The sequence below is a fragment of the Trichosurus vulpecula genome, chromosome 5 (assembly GCF_011100635.1).
Source record: "Trichosurus vulpecula isolate mTriVul1 chromosome 5, mTriVul1.pri, whole genome shotgun sequence".
Taxonomy (NCBI): Eukaryota; Metazoa; Chordata; class Mammalia; order Diprotodontia; family Phalangeridae; genus Trichosurus; species Trichosurus vulpecula.
Genome location: NC_050577.1, coordinates 256,604,974 through 256,628,912, shown reverse-complemented (window position 1 = coordinate 256,628,912; position 23,939 = coordinate 256,604,974). Strand labels below are relative to the sequence as shown.

General features: G+C 38.6%; 1 protein-coding gene across 1 annotated transcript in view; it reads left to right on the top strand.

The window, feature by feature from the left end:
* SRGAP1 (SLIT-ROBO Rho GTPase activating protein 1) overlaps nt 1-23,939 on the top strand; it is a 189,778-nt gene that overhangs the window by 42,065 nt on the left and 123,774 nt on the right. The window contains exon 3 of the mRNA XM_036761289.1: nt 7,961-8,023. Within this exon, the coding sequence (XP_036617184.1) occupies nt 7,961-8,023 (63 nt within the window). The remainder of the gene's footprint in view (nt 1-7,960; nt 8,024-23,939) is intronic.

Sequence of the window (23,939 nt, the reverse complement as noted above, 5' to 3'; positions counted from 1 at the left end):
GTTTCCCTTTGTAAGTTAGGCTTTGTCTTGCCAGGAAATGAGACCACAGTTTACCTCTAAAATCAGATTAGTTTTTCTAACTCATCCCAGTCTCTCCAAGTAGAACTATGAAACGGCCCTGTAGAACTACGCCTAATTGTACAAGAAAGTAAGGGAAAAGGGGATGGGAGGGCTGACTGGGGAATGGGGTAACCAGAATATACGCCATCTTGGAGTGGGCAGGAGGGTAGAAATGGGGAAAAAATTTGTAATTCAAACTCTTGTGAAAATCAATGCTGAAAACTAAATATATTAAATAAATTAAATAAATAAAAAAGTTAAAAAAAAAAGAACTACGCCTAATTAGAAAATGAGCTTTCCTTGAAGATGGTTTCATGCTCTAGTAGTTAGTACCTTTTTTTTTAACAAGGTCAAACCACAACACATAGGAGATAGAATGCAAATGTACCAAAACCATGTTATTAAATGTCATCCAGAAGCCTGGTTTAGGTCATTTAACCAGGCACAATTTTCTCAAGACAGGCCTTTGCCTTTGGAGTGAAGGGGACTTGGTGCTTTGGTAATCTTTCCTTTTGACATAAAGTCAAGATGAGGAAACTTTAAAGGGTACAAGCTATGGAAATACAGTATGGCCTTCTGCCAGAACTGACATTCAAAACTTACCAAGTGTGAGAGACTGAAGCCATCTGAAACCTCCTCATTAAAATTTTAATCTCGTTTTCCTCTTTCTCTCTTCACTCTCCCTCTTACTCAATATAAGGCCATTCATTCTTCCTCTGACTGGTCATCATAGGGAGTTTACTTTAAAAAAATACTTACGGGAGGGCCCAGGGGCTCTCAGCAAAGGTCATTTAATCCAATGAGACATCTCCCATGATTGATCGCTCAATATTCTCTCCTTTTGTTTTGGCTGTGCTCATTATCTCCCTGGTTCTATTTTCCCAAGGATGTTTTACCCTCCCCAAGAACACAGCTGCCACAGACCAGAGAAGGAGTACACCACCTATCAATAATGGAACTTGGCTGGGTGTTAGTTTTTCTTCTGGTCTTATTCATGAGGCGTATTAGGGGAAAATCCCTTTTTCCAAGTCTTGTTTCCAGCACTTAACACTGTGCCTAGCACATAGTAGGCATTTTAAAAATACTTATTAGCTTGATTTATCTTTTTGTTGGCTTTAACCCTATTCAAACTCATATGGTACCTGCCCACAAATTATAGAAATGCTTCTGCTTTCTTCTGGCACAGGAGTGGGGAACCTGTGGTCTCGAGGCCACATGTGGCCCTCCAGTGTGGCCCTTTGACTGAATCCAAACTTCACAGAACAAATTCTTTTTTTAATAATAAATGTATTTATTATTATTAAGAAATTTATTAATGATAAAATTGTATCATTAATAATAAATTTGCTTATTAGTAAATAACAATGATAAAAGAATTTGTTCTGTGAAGTTTGGATTCAGTCAAAAGGCTGCACTTGAGAACGTGGAGGGCTACAAGTGGCCTCAAGGCTGCAGGTTTCCCACCTCTCCTCTAGCACCTCCACATATGAAGCAGTTACGGGTAGATGCATCTCTCATGCTGTCCTGTCCAAGTAATTTCCAGTGCAAGAAAAATATTCAACATTTGTGTCACTTTAGAAGATTTTTTTTTCATTCTTGTTATATGAAATGGGATTATAAGCTTCTTTAGTGTTATCCTTTCGTTTATTCCTCCTTGAAAGAGTTTTGCCTCATGGCACAGAATTTCAAAGGGCAGGGCACCCTGAAAAACAGTCACCAGGGTAATGTTCAGGATTCTCTATTAACTTTCCCAGTTCTCAGCTTTTAAAAGAAATACACTATAGATACATGCTACGTAATTTTAGCTGATCCTTTGATAATTAAGATATTCATATTGGCATCTGTATTTTTCCTCTAGGTTCTTGAACCCTTATCTGTAAAATCTTATTGGTTCACAGCTATATTTAGAGTTACAGCAAGTACATGTGAAGGACAAAAGGAAATGGTCAGCACTGGGGGAGATAAAGGTTGTCCTTCAAAGGAACTCTGAAAAATTGGGGAAAATAGCATTTCTTTAAACATCCCCTCTCCCTGTCCCTGCCAAAAAAAAAAATGAAGTTCTTCTGTTATTCTAGGTGTCATTCAACATATTCAGTACACTGAAGAATATGAAAGCATAGCCTATTCTCTAATAAAATAGCTAAAATTAGGGTTTGCAAAGCACTTTACATTTTATTATCTCATTTGACACTTCAACAAACCTGTGAGTTGGGTGCTATTATTATCCCACTTAACAGATGAGGAAACTGAGGCTGAGAGCAATTGAGTGAATTGCCCAGGGTCACATAGCTAGTAAGCATTTGGGGCAGGAGCAAAACTAAGGCCTTTCTGCCTCCAAGTCCAGCACTCTGTCCGGTATGATGGAGTGGGAGACCAAGACTAGCCTCACAAGTGGATAGAGTAGGAGACACCCATGTGACATGATTCAGGAAGAAGTTTGGGTCCTCTCTAAGAGGAAGGAGCACAGTAATTGGAATCAAAGGACGTGGGTTAGGACCCTGGCTCTGCCACTTACAACCCATCTTAACTCAGTTTCCTTATCTGTAAAATTAAGAAGTTGTATTAAATGGCCTCAGAGTTCTAAATGGTCAAGATCTCCCTGAGTAAAAATTACACCCTACTACCTTATCACACAGTCCAGAATTCCCTCTGTCAGCCTCATTCCATACAGACCTTCATAATAAGGTAGTATTTGGTTTTCTGCAAGCTAGCTAGCTAATACACGCTCATAGGAACTCACTTGATGTCATCTACCCACTTCCCCCTAGCACAGAGTGGGGCTCCAAGGAAATGGGATATAGGAAGGTACATGTTGATGGAGAAAACAGGTAATTCTGTTTATGACTAAGGGCTGCAGGGAGCCTCTGGGCCACATCAGGGACCCGAGGACCAGGGGGGAATAACCAAAATAAATTGATCGATACCAGTTTCACCCAAAGTACTCTTTTAGGTACTGTAGAGCAATGGTGTCAAACTCAAAGAGAATTGGGGCTATTAAACCATATGTAAGGATTCCTGACAGCTGCATGTTGGCTTTGAAAACCGTGTATAACCTTATGTTCTATTGTACTTTTATTTATTTCGTTACCTACTTCCAATTTTGTTGCCATGCCCCATGTTTGACAGTGCTGTTGTAGAGAATTTTCAGTTGTGTCACTCATGTCACTCTTTGTGACCGTATTTCAAGTTTTCTTGGCAGAGATACTGGAGGGGTTTGCCATTTTCTTCTCCAGCTCATTTTACAGATGAGGAAACTGAGGCAGGGTTAAGTGACTTGCCCAGGGTCATACAGCTAGTCAGTGTCTGAGGCCAGATTTGAACTCAGGAAGATGAGTCTGTAACTGCCCACTGTAGAGAATTTTGTTGTTGTCATTTTTCAGTCACATCCAACTCTCTGTGACCCTATTTGGGGTTTTCTTGGCAGAGATACTAGAATGGTTTGCCATTTCCTTCTCCAGATCATTTTACATATGAAGAAACTGAGGCAAACGGGGTTAAGTGACTTGCCCAGGGTCACACAGCTAGTCAGTGTCTAAGGCCAGATTTGAACTCAGGAAGATGAGTCTTTCTGACTCTAGGCCCTGCTCTCTATTCACTGCACCACCTAGCTGCCCACTGTAGAGAATACAAGGGGGTAAAAAGCCAGGGCCCTATCCTCATAGAAGTTACATTCTCTGAGGGAAGTCACATATAAGCATATCCCCAAAAGGTTCACTAAGGAATGCAAAATTTTGTTTTTGCTTAGACTAAGTAAATATTGCCTGCTTAACAGTTTTACTGAGGCCTCCCTCTGGGGAAGATAAGAAAAACAATATATAGGTATGCTTCTCCCGGGGGTTGACCAGATGGCTCCTAGGGATTGTTTATGTTCTAAGCAATGTCTGTTGGTCTGTTTTCCTTTTGCTGGGTCTCTCCTACATCTTTATCTACTAGACTGCAACAGAAATAAAATATGTATAGGAAAATAAATTAATTACTGGTATCTAAGTTCCCTTCCAACTCTCAAACCCAGTTATTGGTCGAAATCCTATGTAAGTCTTGACTCCTTCTCTGGATATTCTGGTGTTGGGACAAGGGTCATATAAAACAAATCCTAAACTTAAGTAAGTCTTCCAACAAGAAAACTCTCCTTGCTTGCTACCTGAAACCTACTTGTGAAGTGAAGGGGAGAATTTCCAGGTGACCTTTGATCCCATTAATGGGTTTTGAATTTGTAGTTTGGATACAGGAATGAAATGTGATGTTGAAATGATAATATCTAGCAAAAACTTTGAAAGATTTTGGTAACATTTATGAGTTCAGGGCACCTGGAGTTAGAAGCAGAATGTGGGGTACTTGGTTTTTTTTTTTTGCTTCCATTCCGATCTCTTTTCCTCCTTGAAAGAGTTTTGCCTCATAGCACAGAATTTCAAAGGGCAGGGCACCCTGAAAAACAGTCACCAGGGCCTCAGTTTCTTTATTTGTAAAAAAGGTGAAGGCGTTGGGCACAACTGATTTGTGTGGTCCTTTCTAGTTCGAAATCCCTAGTCCCTCACTCAGAATTGCCCATCAGAAGATGTTAGCATTTGATACAAAAACCATTACTTTCCTTCTCAGTACATGGAGAAGAACCAATGGCAGGAGAATTCTGTCAATGGATAATGAATGTCTTTTAGTTCGGATGCTTCTTCCATGATCCTACTCACAAAGTGCCCATCTTAGCGTTTCTGTGTTTTGTTTCTTTCAGAGGGTTGCCAGCGTCTCATGGCCTTGTGCTTATAGGTGGATATGCATGTGCCTGTTTCTAAGCAATTGGTTGTCTGAGGACCTCTCCTCTTGTTCTCCGAGTAGTGGCAGGGACCCTTGCTAGGCAATGTAAGCAGTCAGACAACTACATGAGAGTCTATATTCACCTTAGCAATATTTGTACCATGAAAGCAGGGAGAAATTTGGGAGAAAAATGATCTAAAATAAAATATTGTGTTCTATCTGGTTTGGACTGGTGATTTTACCAGTATAGGGAGTTCCTGGTGAGGAAACCCCCTTTAAAACCTGAATCTATAACTAACTGCTCTGCAGCAGAAGTTAAGGTTAAGATCCTAGCCCAGAGTGTCACAGCCAGTATGTGCCTGAGGTGGGGCTTGATCTTGGGTCCTCCTGACTGAGAAGCCAGCTCGCACTCGCGCTCACACTCACTCTCTCTCTCTCTCTCTCTGCCTTTCTCCCATGCTCCCTGTCTTTATAATAATACAATATAATATGGTGTGGTATCATACAACATATCAGAATAACTGGCATTTATGTAGAAGGATTATAAACCTTTTATATAAGCTCTCTCATTTTGAACTTTCTGCAGAGTAGCTATTATAGATATTGTTATCCCTTTCTTACAGATAAGGAAACTGAGACCCAGCTAAGTTAAATGAATTGCCCGTGGTCACACAGCCAGTGTCAGAGTTGGGATGTGAATTCAGTTCTCATCTGACTCCACGTCTAGCTACTACTAAGGAGCCCAGTTCTTTTGTGACTCCAGATCCACAGTTATCCTTTCCACATAGTGACTTTCCCCATCATGGGTTTCTATATATCACAGGTTGGCATAAGAAATTAAAAGGGAATTTTCCACATTGTAACTTTCCCCATCACGGGTTTTGATATATCACAGGTCAGCGTGAGAAATTAGATGGGAATTTGGGGGGACTCTTGCAGAAGCCACAGACAGCATACAAAGGCAAGTAGACAACACAGAAAAAAATTTAAAAACTCAGAAATGCAATATTGTTATTTTTTTAAAAAGGCATTGCAGTAGACTCTGGTATCAAACAAGAAAAGGCTAAGTCCTTGTATGATTTCCTAAAGGAAAATGAAGGTAAAGGATCTACCTCTAGGGATTTTACATGGAAGGGATAAGTGTAGTTCTCTTTCCACTTATCCTTCTCCACCATCTCACTGTGGCATGGAAGTGACTCTGAGTGTGAAGACCATGACTGTGGAGTACAAATTGATAGGCTTCGCCATGTTGGAAAGGCTTCAAGTATGATTCCAGCAACACCTGGCTGAGGTCTAGCTTCAACTAAGTCCAGAGAGTAGAGTCACCAGGAGGCTGACTGCTTGGTAATGAATTCTTTGGCTTTGGCATCCCATGTGTGAAACAAATGCAAGATAATATGGGATGTGTCATGGAAAGAAAACATAATATAGTTGGAAGAGCACCAGATTTCAAGTCAAAAGCTTTAAGTTCAAGACCTGAATCAGCCAGCACTTAGTAGCTGTATAACCTGCCCAGGTGTTCTCTGTGTTTCCATCTCTGCCTATCTCTCTGTCTCTATCTATCTCTCTGTTTTATCAACTATTGGACTAGGTCAGTCAGGAAAAATTTATTAAGCAACTACTATGTGTCAGGCACTGTACTAAGTGCTTGGGATACAAAAAAGAGGCAAAAGAGTCCCTTCCCCGAAGGAGCGCATAGTCTAATTCACTTAGCACAGTGCCTGGCGCATAGTAGGCACTTAATAAATATTGATTGATTGAAGGGGGAGACAACAGCAAACTGTGTGTGTGTGTGTGTGTGTGTGTGTGTATGTGTGTGTGTGTGTGTGTGTGTGTAAGCTATATACAAAAAATAAGAAATAATTAAAAGAGGGAAGGATTAAAAGAATTTGGGAAAGACCTCCTTTAGAAGATGAGATTTTAGTTGAGACTTGAAGAAAGCCAGGAGATACAGATGAGGGAGAGCATTCCAGACATGGAGGATAGCCAGAGAAAATGCCCAGAATCAAGATATAGAGCATCTTGTTCATGGAAGAGCAAGGAAGCTAGTGCCACTCGATTGAAATGTAGGTGGTGGAGAGTATGGTATAAGAATAGTGAAAAGGTGAGGGAGGGCTAAGTTATGAAGAGCTTAGAATGCCAAACAGAGGATTTTGTATTTGATCCTGGAGGTGATAGGGAGCCACTAAAGCTCATTTTGATGGCTGAATGGAGGATGACTTGGCATAGGAAGAGACTTGAGGCAGGCAAACCCACCAGCAGGCTATTGTAATAGACTAAATGTGAAGTAGTAAAAGCCTATACCAAGTATTAGAGGAGAGAAGAGTGTATATTCGAGACATGTTGCACAGGTCAAATCAACAGGCCTTGGCAACATATTCGATATAGCGGGGTGAGAGATGATGAGGAGCCAAGGATGACTCCTAGGTTGTGAGCCTGAATGATTGGAGGTGCTACCACCACCACCACTACCACTGCTACTACCACTACAACCACTACCATTACCACCACTATTACCACTATAGCTACAACCACCACCACAATCACTACCATTACTACCACCACTACCACTACCACTACCACTACTACTACTACTACCACCACCACCACCACTACCAATAATAATAATGATAATAACAGCTAATATTATATAATGCTTTAAGATTTGCAAAGTGCTTTAAATTTATTATCAGATTTTATCCTCACAACAACTCTGAGAGGTAAATGCCGTTGCTACTCCAATTTCACACGTGAGAAAACTGAGGCTGAGAAGAGTTACATGGCTAGATGCGGATCATGCAGGTAGTGGGTGTCTGAACCTAGATTTAAACTCAGGTCTTCCTGCCTTCAGGTCTAGCATCCTACTCACAGCACCGCCTAGCTGTTGATAAAATCACAGGTTCAATACCTATCTTTGTATATTATTAAATGATTGCTTTTGAAGTATCCTTTGCTGTCTTTTTTTTTTAAACTACTACCTTTAGCTTTTAGGTTGGTATCATATCCTAAAGACAAGGTCCCATCATGTATCTGCATAGTATTTTAACCCCCTCCCCTCAGTTCAGTTGATTAATTTAGAGTGTAAATAATGCAGAAACAATTTCTATTGTTTTAAAATATCCTTTCCTTAATAATGTCTTCTTAATTACAGAGCAAAGAGATTGCATTCCAGCTTCACGAGGATTTAATGAAAGTTCTTAATGAGCTGTATACGGTAAGCATGTTAACTTTGCTTCTGTTACAAGAACTGTTTAGTTCCGAATCCTTGTTTGCGTAAGCCTGTCTCATGTCAGAATTTATTCTAAATCAAACTAATGATGCGTGTTTGCCTGGTGGAGTATGCATGCTAACCTAGTGGAAAGAGATGCTGACTCTGTTTGCTTCCTATGCCTTGCATGTATATGGTAAGTACTATTTGTTAAATACTGTACTTCCTTTTAAAACCATACCCATCTTAAATGGGCCGTTTTCCTAGATTACAACAATTTGGAGTTCCTTTATCTTGATGCTTTTGGCTTTTTTCCATCTCCGTTTCAAATAAATTAACTGTTTAGCTAATGACTTAGTAAGCTTTATTTGCATCTCCTTCCTTTCTTTCCTCTCCCTTTAGTAATTTTGCATAGAAGGTGGAAGCCAGTACTTCAGTTTTATTCAGGGTACTATATGTAAGGAAATTAAAATTTTAATTAAAAATACTTCATTCAAACATAAGCAAAAATCTATAAAGAGAAATTTGGAATGCAAAATAAACTTCATACCCATGTCATTTTGAAGAGCAGTATCAATTTTAAATTTCGAAGATTTTCTCCTATATTAGCACTCAGTTCAAACTCTTTTTGGAATCATAGATTTTCCTAGGTCTGTAACTTCAGTGTTATCCTCAATTCCTCCCTCTTCCTCAGCCTTTACTTGTCCCCTAAATCTGAAATGTATCACACTTACCCTCCCTTCAATACACAAGTCAACTGCCATCTTCTACTTGAAGCCCTTAAAAGCTACTGCCTACCTTCTCTAAATAACTTTGTATTTATTTTGAATGTATTCTTTGCATATTTATGTGTGTACATCTATCAACCAATGGAATATAAACCTCTTGAAACCAGGGATTTTTTTTTTTTTGGTCTTCATATTCCTAATGCCTAGCCCTATTTGGTACATTGTAGGTGCTTAATAAATGCTTGTTGATTGATCGACTGGTTAAATTTGAGGAACCCTTGACTGGTTCGAGTTCCAGCATGCTGATTGCATATAACTGACAAGTGCCCATCTGGCTGTTAACTTGAACACTTCAGTGTCAAAGAGCTTGGCATATTAAAAATGATGGTTTTGAACAGTTTTAATTGTCAGGAAGTTCTTCCTTTAAATTAAAGCTGTGTCCTTGTAATTTCATAGTTTTCTCTGGAGCCACACAAAATGAATCTGGTTCATCTTTCATGTGTTCTCTCTTGTAAGGACTGTCTTCTGATTTCCAGGTCAACCATTTCCAATTGATCCATTGATCCTTAAGAAATAGTTTCAGGTCTCTTCACCATCTTAGTAATCTCTCCCTTCACAAACCTGTAAATATCCTTCTTGATTTTTATCAATTTTATTTTAAAAGAGATAACTATGGAATATAAAATCAGTTATTTTTGTGTAGGCCAAAAATTATTTAGGATTATTCTTTCTAGGTAAACCTGTCTGGATTGACATATAATTGAAATATAAATACTCCTTACTAAATGCTGAAATTCCTAGGAAATTTTTCGGGTAAATAAAATTTCTGAAAATGGGATTATTTTGATGAATTAAGTGCATTTGCCCATTAAAGGAATCCCGGGATCAAATTTTTTGTAAAACAAAGAAGGCTATGGTAAAATGAGCAGTCAGTCACTCTTGAACCACTCCTATCCATACTGTTATGCAGATCTGGATTTCCATTTAAAAGATTTGCTTAAAGCATAATATACTTGTACTTAAAAATAAGCATTTTTCGGAATTCTTACTTGTGTGTTCATCCTTAGGAGAAATTAGCTTCTTATGGTATCATGATGAAGACCATTAAAAACATTATTTGTTATGGTCCTGCCTGCTTTAGAAAGTCATATTTATTCCTAATCAGAAGTAATGAAGTTGAAAGTTGGCTAATTAATACTGTATGACTTTATTTCTATGGTTTACTTATTTCTGATTACCTAAGATCTCAGCAATTTCCTGAATCCTTCATTTTTAAACTTTAATTGTGTGATGAGAATTTTAAATGGCTGAACATAAATAAGTGAAGTAGCTAAAATCCCTGCTTAATATTTGCAGAAGAGGGAATTGTGATATTTTCCCTTATGCTTTGTTACTTATATTTCCTTTGCTTTGTGATACAGTTGTGATCTCACTGAAGTGGGTGCTCCTAGGCTTTCTAGGGACACCACATGTCATATATCCAGCAATCCCTTCTATAGACTACTCAAGTAGATGTCCAGACTTCACTTAAAACTTCTGGTGATCTGGAAACCACTTCTTCCTAAGGTAGACCATTTATACTTTTATACTGCTTTAGTTGGGAGAAGTTTTTCCGTATATTAAGATTAAATGTGCTTTTCAAAAAACTTGTACACAGTATTTAGAATTCTACCTTCAGGGCCAAGTGGATTAAGTCTAATCCCTCTTCCATGTGACAGCCTTTCAAATACTTGGAGAAAGTTCTGTCAAAATTAGTAACTGATAATAATAGCTAACATATATATGTGTATATTTTTTAGTATAGCCTTGGGGCAGCTTGGTGGCACAGTGGATAGAGTACTATGCCTGGAGTCAGGAAGACTTACCTTCCTGAGTTCAAATCCAGCCTCAGATACTTAGTAGCTGTGTGACTTTGGGCAAGTCACTTAACCCTGTTTGCCTCAGTTTCCTCATCTGTAAAATGAGCTGGAGAAGGAAACAGCAAATCACTCCAGAATCTTTCCCAAGAAAATTTCAAATGGGGTCAGGCAGAGTTAGCACGAGTGAAATGACTCAACAGCCACAACATAAAGTGGCTGAAGGTTTGCAAAGTTACTTTACACATGCTGTCTCATTTTATCTTAACAATAATGCTGGAAGGTAGGTGCTGTTATGGAGACAGATAGGTTAACTGACTTCTCAGGGTCTTGCAGCTAGTAAATGTCTGGATTCGACCTCAGTTCTTCCTGACTCCAGACTCTACCAACTCTCCCACCTAGCTTCCATAAATCTACTCTTCTTTACTTTAAATATCTTCAGTTCCTTCAACTAATCCTAATATAATTCATCATCCAGTCCTCTCACCATTATGATCACCCCTAATCACCTCTTTTGCAGTTGGTCACTGTCACCCTGAAAATGTGGTGACCAAGGCTAAACACTACACTACATATGTGGCGCATGTGGTCTAGCTTGGATAGAGGACAATAAGAAAACCATGCCCCTCATCCTGAATACTGGCCTCTATTAGTGGAGCCTAAGATGGTGTGTGAGCTTTTTGGCTGCCAAGTCACACTGTTGAGCTCTCTAGATCTTTTTTTTTTACATAAACCCATTTCTGTCCACATCTTTCTTCCCTAACTATAGGGTTGTTGTTGTTTTTCTTAAACCCAAGTGTAGGTCTTGACATTTATCTGAAGTCAGCTATGTCCAATTATATTTGGCCCATCATTCTAAACTTTTGTTATCTTTTTTGGATCCTGATTCAGTCATCCATCATGTCAGCTGTCCCTCCCACATCCGTGTCATTTACAAGTTCAAAAAATACCATTTTTGCCCACATCCAAGACATTGATAAAAATGCTAATAACACAGATTCCTGGAGCATCACGCTATGCATTTCCCTCCAGAATGGCATTGATCCATTAATGAGTACTCTTTGGGTCTTGTCCTTCAGCCATTTTTGAACCCACCCACTGTACTTTCATCTCATCAACATCTCACTGTATTGTCTACAAGGATTACATGCAGGGCTTTTTCCAAATGCTTTTCTGAAATCCAAGTATACTACATCCATAACCTTCTCCTAACATCCTAGTCTAGTAATGCACATTGCAAAAGGTAATGAACTTAGTCTGGCAGGGCCTGTTCTTGATGAAGCTATGTTTGCTTTTAGTAACCAATAATCCTGGATTTTCTCTCTAAATGCTCATACACCATCTTTCTTATAATATGTTCTAGAAATCTGCCAGGAGTCAAGTCAGGCTAGTTGGCTCATAGTTTGCCAATTCATCCTTTCCCCTCCCCACCAGGACCCATTTGAAAACCAAGACAATGTTGGCCCTTTTCATTTCAGCCACATTTCACCTCCCTGCCCCCCCAGCCCCAAGATTTTCAGGCGCCCCTGTTATCTCAGTACTCATAGCCTCTAGTCGTATGGTTAGTCTGGACTTAGTGGTTTGAGCTCCTCGGAGGCCTTACCATCACCTCACTTCTATCAGGCCTCAGCTCCTTGCTAATCAGTGTTTTTATGTCCTTCCCAATCTGAAGGTTATTCTCCTTGACAGAGAAAACAAAATAAGATATAAGTAGTTTTGCTTTCCCTGAATTATGGTACCATGGATAGACTGCTTAATTAGCACAAGGAAGATCTGGATTTGGAACCTCTCTCAGATATTTTTAGTAGCTGTGTTACCCTGGGCAAGTCATTTATCCTGTCTGAGCCCCGGTGTCCTCATCTGAAAAATAATCACAGCCACTCACAAGGTTTTTGTGAGGGTCAAGTAAGGTGATATAAATAAAGAACTTTGCAGATATTAAAGCACCGTATACATTGTTGTCATTTGGTCATTTCAGTCATGTCCAACACTTCATGACCCCATGGACCTCGGTCCGTGAGGTTTTCTTGACAAAGATACTGGAGCGGTTTGCCATTTCCTTCTCCAATTGCAAAGAGGGGTTAAGTGACTGGCCCAAGGTCACACAGCTAGGAAGTTTCTGAGGTTGTATTTGAACTTGGGTTTTCTGACTCCAAGCCCAGTGCTGTCTACCCACTGCTGCCCCGCTATATACATTACAGCTATCCAATAGATAGAGCACTGGTGTTGGGAATAGATACAGGGAAAAAAGATAGTCCCTGCTCTCAAAGAGCTTATATTCTAATGGGGAGAGATAACACACCAAAGGAACCGGAAAGAGAGGGGGTAATGAGGAGGAGGGATGGAGTTGAGGGGATGGTACCTTTGCAGAGGCAAGGCAGCAGGCAGGAGGAGAAGGATTCCAAAGAGTGATGGGAGTGAAGTAAAGCAAAGCTGGAGTCCTTCCTGAAATGGTGGTCCAGGGAGTGGATCCCCAGTCAGGAGAGCACAGTTATTAATAACATCACTATCGTTATTATTGTCTTCCCTGAACACATTCTTTGAAATTCTTCGTACCTCCCCCCAGCCCCTTGGTTTTAAAAAAAAAAATCATTTTGCAATTTTTTAAAAGAAAACTGAATCCTTAGCATGTTGGACTTTAGAACTTTATGCACCAGCAATCATTCGAGTATTCTCTTAAGCTAAGAGGGCAAGAAGATGGAGCAAAACAATGAACATGCAATCAGAAGACCTAGGTTAGATCCACCACTCGCTAGCTAGGGTAGCATTGGCAAATTAATTAACACAAAGCCTTCTGAATTCTAACCTCTCCATCTGTGAAATGGCCATAATGCTCATACTACCTACCCCCAGCAGGGTTATTTAGGAAGCACTTTGTAAATCAGAGTGTTATGCAATTAGTCATTATTTCATCAAAAGAACAAAGCCAAAAAAGAAGTTTGATTACAGGGATCTCAGAAGGAGAGCTCTATTTGTGCCATTTTTGACACTGGAAATTTATTGTAGACTTGGAGTGCAAATGGAACCTGAGATTTAGTGATTATGTTTGCAGACTTGAACCCAAGAAGCCAGGGCTCCCAACGACTGTGGCCAGAAATAGTCAAGTAAGGTGAAAGCATTCTTGGTGAGGTTATTGGAAGCTGCTTGACCTCTTTGAAGCCAATTCACCTTTGTGCCTCAGTTTGGGAATGAGAGAATAATGTGAGTTGTGATGAGGTTCGGATTAGATATTCTGTACAGCACGTCAACCTCAAGAGAGAAATTATACCATAACTCAGTGGCATTGCTCTGGCAAGACCAGGGGTCAGTCGTGTCCAGGGGGAAGAAACCTTTGGATGACACTCATAATCCCGAAGCAGCAAAGAGCTGATGTTTGGTCTGCCTTGCGTTTAAAATGGAAATGTCATAATAGTTCTTTGTTCCCATGAAATAGATCTGTCATAGGGTATCACTGGTACAATTTGTGCTGAAAGGAGAAGAAAAAAAACATGAAATGCTGGAATATTGAATTCAGGGTTAGGGAAGCTGGGTTAGAATCTGCTTCTTGTAGATGGGCAGATTGACTCTGAGCATACGAGATAATAGTCTTCCTCTATCTCCTCCACCTTTTTATATGATCTCTTTGTTCTTGGAGACTTTATGGATTTATGAGGTAATGTGCTAAGTGTAATAATGCCTGGAAATAAAGATAGTCTCTAATGCAGCAGGGATTCTTAACCTTTTTGGTGTCATGGACCCCTTTGGCTATGGACTCCTCAGAATAGCATTTTTAACTATATAAAATAAAATATGTAGATAGGATTACAAAAAATCTATTATGTTTGTTTTATTTTGAAAATTTATTTTATTTTTATTTATGGAATAAAACAAGTATTTCCATAACATAGCATCATAAAAAAAAGATGTTTGTACATGAAACTGCAAATCTATTATGTACAACTTGCTATTCCTTTTAAATATATAATAAAGTTATTGTGTAAATTTCTTTTTTTTCCTTTTTTTCTTCACTCCCCCCCCCCAAAATACACTTCTCACAATATTAGAGGGGGAGGAGAAGTTCGCACACCTCAGAATAACAACCCCATTCTAATATGACCCAAATATTGTTGGTATAATTGACTTTTTCCCATGCAGTGAAATTTTATGGCATTCTCTTCTAAGCAGGTTTTGCTTATTGACTATAGTAATATTACAATCCAAACTCACTTTATTAATTAGGGAGAATGTTGTTAGAGACAGAAAATGTGTGTGTGTGTGTACATTTACTATATCCTGTACACTCTACAGTCTGATTTAAGTTTTACATCCTGAAATTTCCAAGCTGTTATTTGGGGCGGGGGAGGGTAAGGGTTGGGTGGTGGTGTTTTTCTGTTTTGTTTTGTTTGTTTTGGGGTTTCTGTTCTTTTGTTGTTTTAAATCAAAGCCAAAGCACTTTCTAAGAGCAGTTTTAGGATTAGGAAGTGTTTCTTTCTGAATCTTCTCTAGAACTGGGCAGTAACCTCCCATTTAACTTTCTTGTTGTGTGTGTCAACACCACCTGTTTGGCTCCGCATTCAGAAACTGCTTATTAGAGCTAAGTATACACAACATTTCCCATTCGCCTCTGCTTTCTTCTTCCTGGACTTCTCTATTGATTCCCATGACATCTGCGAATGGGAGCTGGAAAGAGTTTCAGGGTAGGCCATTAGATTGCTAAACCCTTTGTGGAGGAGGAAGTTTGAAGACAGCATTGCCAGCTGTAATCAGATATTCTCCCCTGCCCCGACATGCCTTTGAAGCCCCTATCTCTTTGGAATGCTGACATCAAGGAGCCGGTTGTTTTTAAGAGCTGGAGAGAAATCATTTATCATCTCAAAACCTTCCTCGAAAAATCCAGACTTCCATTGCTAAAGCCACTGCTCCATGGGCCTCCCCAAAGCCACAAGATAGATAATGCCGTACGGTTGTACGGAAGAAACTTGCCTGAGGCAAGGCTGAAAAAAAATGATTTTGAAAGAACCCAAGGTACTTTCCACTTCCTCAGGACAGATTTTCCCTGAGCTTCAGTGACTTGATTTAACACACACTCATACATACACACACACACACACACACACACACACACACACACACCCATTTCCTAAGTGTTGGGAGGGGGAAGAGAATTTTATACATGTAAATATACACAGGTACATACATATTAAAGCTGCAGTCTCTGTCCTTGCAGATGGGCTTTAAAGGAATATGAGTGAACATTCGTCACAAAATGCCAAACCTGGAACAGCAGCTATGGAAATGAGATACAATACCATCTCCCCACCACTACTACCTCTCACAAAATGAGAAACTTGCTGCAATACCAAATCTCAGTCATTCCACATGGAAAAGTTTAGAAAAGGCAATCTATTTAGACATCATTGGGCTGACAAATTGTTTCCCTATCTCCTTCCCCTGGTTCGCATTGATAGACGCCTGCATGAAGAAGGGAGATGTGTTTGTGTTCATCTGATTTTACATCCAGCCACGTCTGAGTTCCTTGTCTCTACTTGGCATCGGAGCCTTAGGAAGCTCTTCTAACCAACCTGCATTTGCTATTATAGGGGCAGGATGCAGGTGAAGCCATTTTTTCAAGATGTCTGGAGGATGAACATATTTAGGACTAGAAGGGATGGTAGAGGTCACCTAGTCTGGTTCCCTCTTTTTGACCATTGAGGAAATCGAAGCCAAGGGAAGGAAAATAACTTCTCCTCAAGTTGGTTTTCAGATTGGTCAAGGTCCCTTCCGAATCTGAGATTCGGTGATAATTGATAATGGTGATAATTGCCATTTATTTGCACAATGCCTTATAGATTGTAGAGTGCTTTATATACATTATGGTGGGGCTTTTTGGAGATGAAGAAAATGGTAGTCAAAGGGGTTAAGTGATTTGGTCTAGGTCACAGGGCTAATGTGAGAGGCAGGGTATGAAATATAGGATTATTTAGTATTTTGCTCTGATCTCAAAACTATTAACTGATTCACCATTTTTACTCTAAATCAGTTTAATTGGTATTTCTAAAAACTCCTGTTCCTTCTTAAAGTACTACTGCATTGTCTTTGCTATATCTGCAATAAAAACCAAGTTAGGAAGAAAGAAGTCATGCCTTCCCAGAAATTATTTATTCATTGAAATAAAGCCAGGGAATGTAAAATACTGTGTGAGTAGTAGTAATTCCGTATTAGAACTGAAAAAATAGAGAAATACTAAAATAAAGGGACTTTTTATAAGTTGATATGATAGAGATCATCTCTCATAACTAACTGGAGTCTTTGGTCCAATTCAATAAGCACTTACAGTAGTAAGTATACACTGTTGCACTAAGGGATAGAGATATGAAAATGAAAAATAATCCTGAAGGAGCTTTCAATCTACTGGAGAGGAAAAATATGCCATCTACACAATAAACATGAAACAAGGTAACATGTGATAGGGATAAAGAAAAAGTCTTGACCAAGTCCTTTCAGTATTTCTGCAAAAAGTATTAAACCATTTATTTTGGTTCCATATTGTAATTTCATTGGTATGGAACATGTCTCATCAAGAAATTCCCTTTAACCTATGTGCATAGCAAGTGTTTTGTACCACAAACCCCTAGAGAAGTGCCTGATGCACTGAGGGCTTATGTGAGTGACTAGTGATGGACCATTTAGAAAGACAGTCACTGCAACTTCAAACATAAAGATTAGCATACCTTACAACATATGATTCTAGAATTTAATTCCAAACCCTGCTTCCGATGACCCATGGAAATAAAGCTAACATCAGGGTCAAGTTGTTGGCCTAAATCAAAGGCAACAAATGCAATATACTATCCTTACAAATATAAACCCTGTAATTTTTATGATTTCATGGGTTGCTGAATGCTCCACTGGTACCTATGGAATATTAATATAGAAAGGCCCCCAGCACACTGGGTGAACCTTTTAGGGATTTATGGGAGGACAGAGGCAAGAGTTAGACAAGATGAGAAGACATGAATACATTAGGGTCTGTACCACTGAAAGGAATAACCACAGCAGTGAAATCTCAGATTCATTAAAGTCTAAGTAAAATAATATTCTTTCCCCTTTAGGGTAAATTAGCTCTCTCTCAGTCATGCTTGTGGTGAAGTATTAAAACTAGTGTAATTAACTGTAGCTTATATGCCTAATTAGAAATTGCTAAAGTGAGAGCTTTAAAAAAAAAAAAAGATGACTGGTGCCATCCTATTGAACCCAGATATGACAGTCATACAGAAAAAGCCTATAATAGATCTGTCATGGGGGCAGCCCAGCCTATACCAAGTAATATCTTGCCTTTCCCCCTTAATGAACACTTAATGACTGATCAATAACCAGTTGGGGGACTAATTAATGTCAGTGTGGTGATGGATACTCCTACATTATGGCCCATCAATATAACAGCATACTAGATAGATTACAGGGATATTGTTGGCTTCTGTTCTTCACAACTGATTAAAAATGAACACAGACACAATGGGGAATCCTAATATGATGGTATTGGAATGGTAGCATACTGCTTTGTTTTTCTGCCTTAAATCATTCAAAGATGACTCTGTGAACAGATACTTTGTATTTGTTTTTTTTATTTCCTGTTGAAATATTGAAATATTATTCTACCACCCACCACTAAAAAAAGCAGGTTGATATTCCTATAAAATTACATAACTTTTTTTTCTAAAATAATAATTCATATAATGGTGTAGTTGAGAAATTGTTTCTTTGTATAGGGATATACAAATGATCTGTGATTTCCTGCAGAGTAGGCAAGAACCAATGTGGAAACTACTTGGAAGTTCCCTTAGGCACAAAGAAATTACATGATTTATTTCATGGTCACACAGCTAATAAGGGTCAGAGGTAGACATTTGAACCCATGGCTTCTTAATTGCAAACCCAGAGCTTTTCCTGTTGTACGACACTGCTTCTACTTTTTGTTTATAAAATAATTTTGAAACTTTAAGAAAAATCCAGTATGGTCAGCAACATAGGTGTTAATTTTCCATGTTTTTTCTCCACATGCAACTCACAGGTTGCCATGGCAACTGTCAAGAGACAGCAAGGAGGATCCCCAGCATATTGGACCCTGCCCCTCTCCCTTACTGTGACTGACTTATGGAAGGACACTGAAAAGACAAAGGAATTGATAAGATCTATGCCTCCATTTGAGTATTTGCAGAATACAGTTCACATATTATTTCCTAAAATTTAGAATTTGTTAAAATCCCAGCTTGGCACATAGTAAACAATTACTGAACAATGAAAAAGAAATGTTTTTTCATTCATTAATTCATTCATCTTATCAACATGAAAGACTGACTTGAGAGAATGAGGCAGTGACCATTCTTCTCCTTGTTAATACCCTTCATTCATACTTAGGCCTGTTACTTTATGTTTTTCAGAATTATTTTTCTATGTAATAACTCATTTGATCATCCCAACATAGGGGAAAGAGCCCTAAACTCAGAAGACTTAGAGTTTGGGCAGTGGGTTTGGTGGCATTCTGTATAGTGGCTTGTACCTAGTAGGCACATAATAAATGTTTATTGAATGAAAAAATTATTCAATTGCAAAATAATGTATATGCATAATTAGCACTTTCATGCATAATAAAGATGTTTTGTTACAGATGAAAAAAACAGGACTAGGAAAAATGAGGTGGGGCGGGACTTCTCCTCGCCATCTTGTTAGTGGCAAAGTAAGGTCCCTGTCTATGACCTGGCAGGCAACCTTGTGCTTTCTGTTGCTTCCCGGTATGCTCCAGGGACCTGCCCTAGACTCAGGTCTACTCCCTTTAAAAATGGTATTGTCCTTCTCTAAGAGCAGCCCCTCTCCCTCCCAGACATCAACCCAGGGCTGAATAAGAACCTTATTTGGATCTAGATGCATAGAATTTTGAGGGCGAATTTGTTTGACAGTACCTATCACCATCGTTAAGAACGGCTCCTATTTATAAAGTTCTTGGTGGTTTTCAAGAGCACTTTCTTCCTGCCAGCCCTGTAAGGAAGCTAGTATAAGGAGATGCCATTTTACCCAGCTGTTCCAAATGAATCAGCTGAGATTTGAACTCAAAATTTCAGAGATCAAAGATCAACATTCTTCTGACTACACCGTGCTTTCTCTCTTTTGCTGGTTCGGACTTGAATGTTATGGTTGGACTAGAAGATAAGGTGGAGTTCACCTCTGACCCCTATAATTATATGTTTTTGAACAGTGGATATATGAATACATGCATATGAAATTACTTTCCATTTAGCCTCATTTTAAAATAACAGCTAGCACTTCCCTAGTTAGTGTCTCAAGGTTTGTAAAGCATTTTACTTAGGTTATCTCATTAGATCCTCACAAACAACCCTGTGAGGTAGATGCTGTTTTACGATGAGGAAACTGAGGAAGATAAAGGTTAAGTGATGTGCCCAGGGTCACACAATTGGTATGTGTGTAAGGTAGGAATTGGACTCCTGACTCCAAATCCACTGTACCCCGTCACTGCATCTTCTGTCTTTTAAAAAAAATCATTTAATTTTAACATTTCTTTTGTTTTAAATTTTGAGTTCCAAATCCTCTCTCCCTCACATCTCTATCCTACCCATTGAGAAGGCAAGCAATATGATATCAATTAGAGATGTGAAATCATGCAAAACATATTTCCATATTAGTCATATTACCAAAAAAAGCAAATTAAAGCAAGAAGTATATACTCGACTTTGTACTCAGAGTTCATCAATTTTGTCTTTGGAAATGGAGAGCATTTTTTTTATTATGAGTCCTTTAGAATTATCTCAGATCATTATATTGATGAGAGTAGCCAAGTCTTTCACAGTTAATCATCAGTACAGTACTATTACTATGCACAATGATCTGGCTCTCATGTCACTTTGTATCAGTTCATATAGGTCATGCCATATTTTTTTGTTTTGTTTTTTTCTGAAACCACTCCCTTCACCATTTCTTATAACACAATAGTGTTTTGTCACAATCATGTCACAACTTGTTCAGTCATTCCCCAATTAATGAGCATTTCCTCAATTTCCAATTCTTTGCCATCACAAAAAGAGCTGCTATAAATATTTTTGTATATATGAGTCTTTTTCCTTTTTCTTTAATCTCTTTGGGATACTACCTGATGGTAGTATTGCTGGGTCAAAGGGTATGTACAGTTTTTAACTTAGCCTTTGGCTAGTTTCAAATTGTTCTCCAGGATGATCGGACGAGTTTACTACTACTCCCACAGTTTATTAATATACCTATGTTCCCTAATCTCTTCAGAATTTGTCATTTCTGATATGTGTGAGGTGGTACCTTGGAGTTGTTTTAATTTGCCTTTCTCTAATCAACAGTAATTTAGAGTATTTTTTCGTATAACTACAGATAGCTTTAATTTCTTCTGAAAACTGCTTGTTCATACTCTTTGACTATTTATCAGTTGGGGAATGGCTCTTATTTTTATAAATTTGACTCAGCTTCCAACATATTTGAGAAATGAGGCCTTCGTCAGAAAACTTACCCTTAAAATTTTGTGATATTATTTCATTGTCTATGGTACCTTTTAGGAAAATGTGATTTCCTTGCTTATCTCTTTTAATTAGGTCTGTTTTTGCTTTTGCTTTGTCTGAAATTATGATTGCTACTCCTGCCTTTTTTTTTACTTCAGCTGAAGCATACTAGACTCTGCTCCAACCTTTTATTTTAACTCTGTGTGTGTGTTTCTATTTCAAGTGTGTCTCTTGTATACCACATATAGTTGGATTCTGTTGTCTAATTCATTCTGTCTGCTTCCATTTTATGGGTTAGCTCATTCCATTCACATTCACAGTTTTGATTATGAACCGTGTATTTCCTTCCATTCCATTTTCTTCTGTTTTTCTTTCTCTCTATTGCTTCTAACCACTGCCTCTCTTAATTCACCCTCCCATTTGTTATCCCTCCTTCAATATCTCTTATTTCCTTCCCCTCCTATTTCCCTATTGGGTAGGATAGATTTCTATTCCCAAGTCTGTGTGTGTGTGTGTGTGTTTTCCCTCTTTGAACCAATTCCAATGAGAACGAAGTTCAAGCATTGCCTGCCACCCACCCCTATTTTCACATTTATATAAAGGTTCTTCCTTGCTACCTTTTTTATGTGAGAAAATTTCCCCATTTTGCCTCTCCCTTCCCCTTCCCCTTCTGTGTCCTACTTTCTCACCCCTTAATTTTTTTTAGATCATCCCAACATAATCACTTTATACATGCCCTCTGTGATAAAGTTCTTAAGGGTTGTATGTATCATTGTCCCATACAGGAATGAAAACAGTTTAATTTTATTGAGTCCCTTATGATTACTCTTTCATGTTAACCTTTTTATGCTTCTCTTGAGTCTTGTGTTTGAATGTCAGATTTTCAGTTCATCTCTGGTCTTTTCATTAGGAATCCTTGAAAGTCCTCTATTTCATTGAATGTCCATTTTTCACCCTGAATGATTATACTCAGTTTTGGTTGGTAGGTTATTCTTGGTTGTAATCCTTGCTCCTTTGCCTTCTAGAATGTCATATTACAAACCCTATACTCCTTTAACATGGATGTTGCTAAATCTTTTGTGATATGGACTTTAAATTGTTTCTTTCTGGCTGCTTATAATATTTTCACCTTGACCTGGGAGCTCTGAAATATGGCTATAATATTCCTGGGAGTTTTCATTTTGGGATCTCTTTCAGGAGGTAAATGATGGATTCTTTCAATTTCTATTTTACCCTCTGGATCTAAGATATTGGGGCAATTTTTCTTGAAATAGGGATGTCTACGCTCTTTTTTTTCCATTTTTTATTTTATTATTTATTTAATATTTTTAGTTTTCAGCATTGATTTCCACAAGATTCTGAATTACAAATTTTCTCCCCATTTCTACCCTCCCCCCCATTCCCAGACGGCATATATTCTGATTGCCCCGCTCTCCTGTCAGCCCTCCCTTCTGTCACCCCACTCCCCGCCCCCAACCCCTTTTCCCTTACTTTCTTGTGGGGCAAGATAGATTTCTATGCCCCATTGCCTGTGTATCTTATTTCCTAGTTGCATGCAAAAACAACTTTTTTTTGAACATCTGCTTTTAAAACTTTGAGTTCCAAATTCTCTCCCTTCTTCTCTCCCCACCCACCCTCCCTAAAAAGGCAAGCAATTCAACATAGGTCACACAGGTATCATTACACAAAACCCTTCCACAGTACTCATGTTGTGAGAGACTAATTATATTTTGCTCCCTCCTATCCTGTCCCCCTTTGTTTAATTTTCTCCCTTGACCCTGTCCCTTTTCAAAAGTGTTTGCTTTTGATTACCTCCTCCCCCTATCTGCTCTCCCTTCTATCATCCCCCCCCCTTTTTATCCCCTTCCTCCTCCTTTCCTGTGGGGCAAGAAACCCAATTGAGTGTGTATGTTATTCCCTCCTCAAGTCAAATCCAGTGAGAGCAAGATTCACTCATTCCCCCTCACCTGCCCCTCTCCTCTCCCAACAAAACTGCTTTTTCTTGCCACTCTTGTGTGAGATAATTTACCCCATTCTATCTCTCCCTTTCTCCCTCTCTCAATATATTCCTCTCTCATCCCTTAATTTTATTTTATTTTTTTAGATATCATCCTTTCATATTCAACTCACCCCATGCCCTCTGTCTATATATATATATATATATATATATATATATATATATATATATATATATATATATATATATATATATATATATATATATGTATATTCCCTTCAGCTGTCCTAATACTGAGGTCTCATGAATTACACACATCATCTTGCCATGTAGGAATGTAAGGAAAACAGTTCCACTTCAGTAAGTCCCTTATGATTTCTCTTTCTTGTTTACCTTTTCATGCTTCTCTTGATTCTTGTGTTTGAAAGTCAAATTTTCTATTCAGCTCTGGTCTTTTCCCTGGGAAAGCTTGAAAGTCCTCCATTTTATTGAAAATCCATATTTTACCTTGGAGCGTTATTACTCAGTTTTGCTGGGTAGGTGATTCTTGGTTTTAATCCTAGCTCCATTGACCTCTGGAATATCATATTCCAAGCCCTTTGATCCCTTAATGTGGAAGCTGCTATATCTTGTGTTATTCTGATTGTGTTTCCACAATACTCAAATTGTTTCTTTCTGGCTGCTTGCAGTATTTTCTCCTTGATCTGGGAGCTCTGGAATTTGGCAACAATATTCCTAGGAGTTTTCTTTTTGGGATCTTTTTGAGGAGCCGATCTGTGGATTCTTTCAGTTTCTGTTTTACCCTCTGGCTCTAGAATATCAGGGCAGTTTTCCTTGGTAATTTCTTGAAAGATGATATCCAAGCTC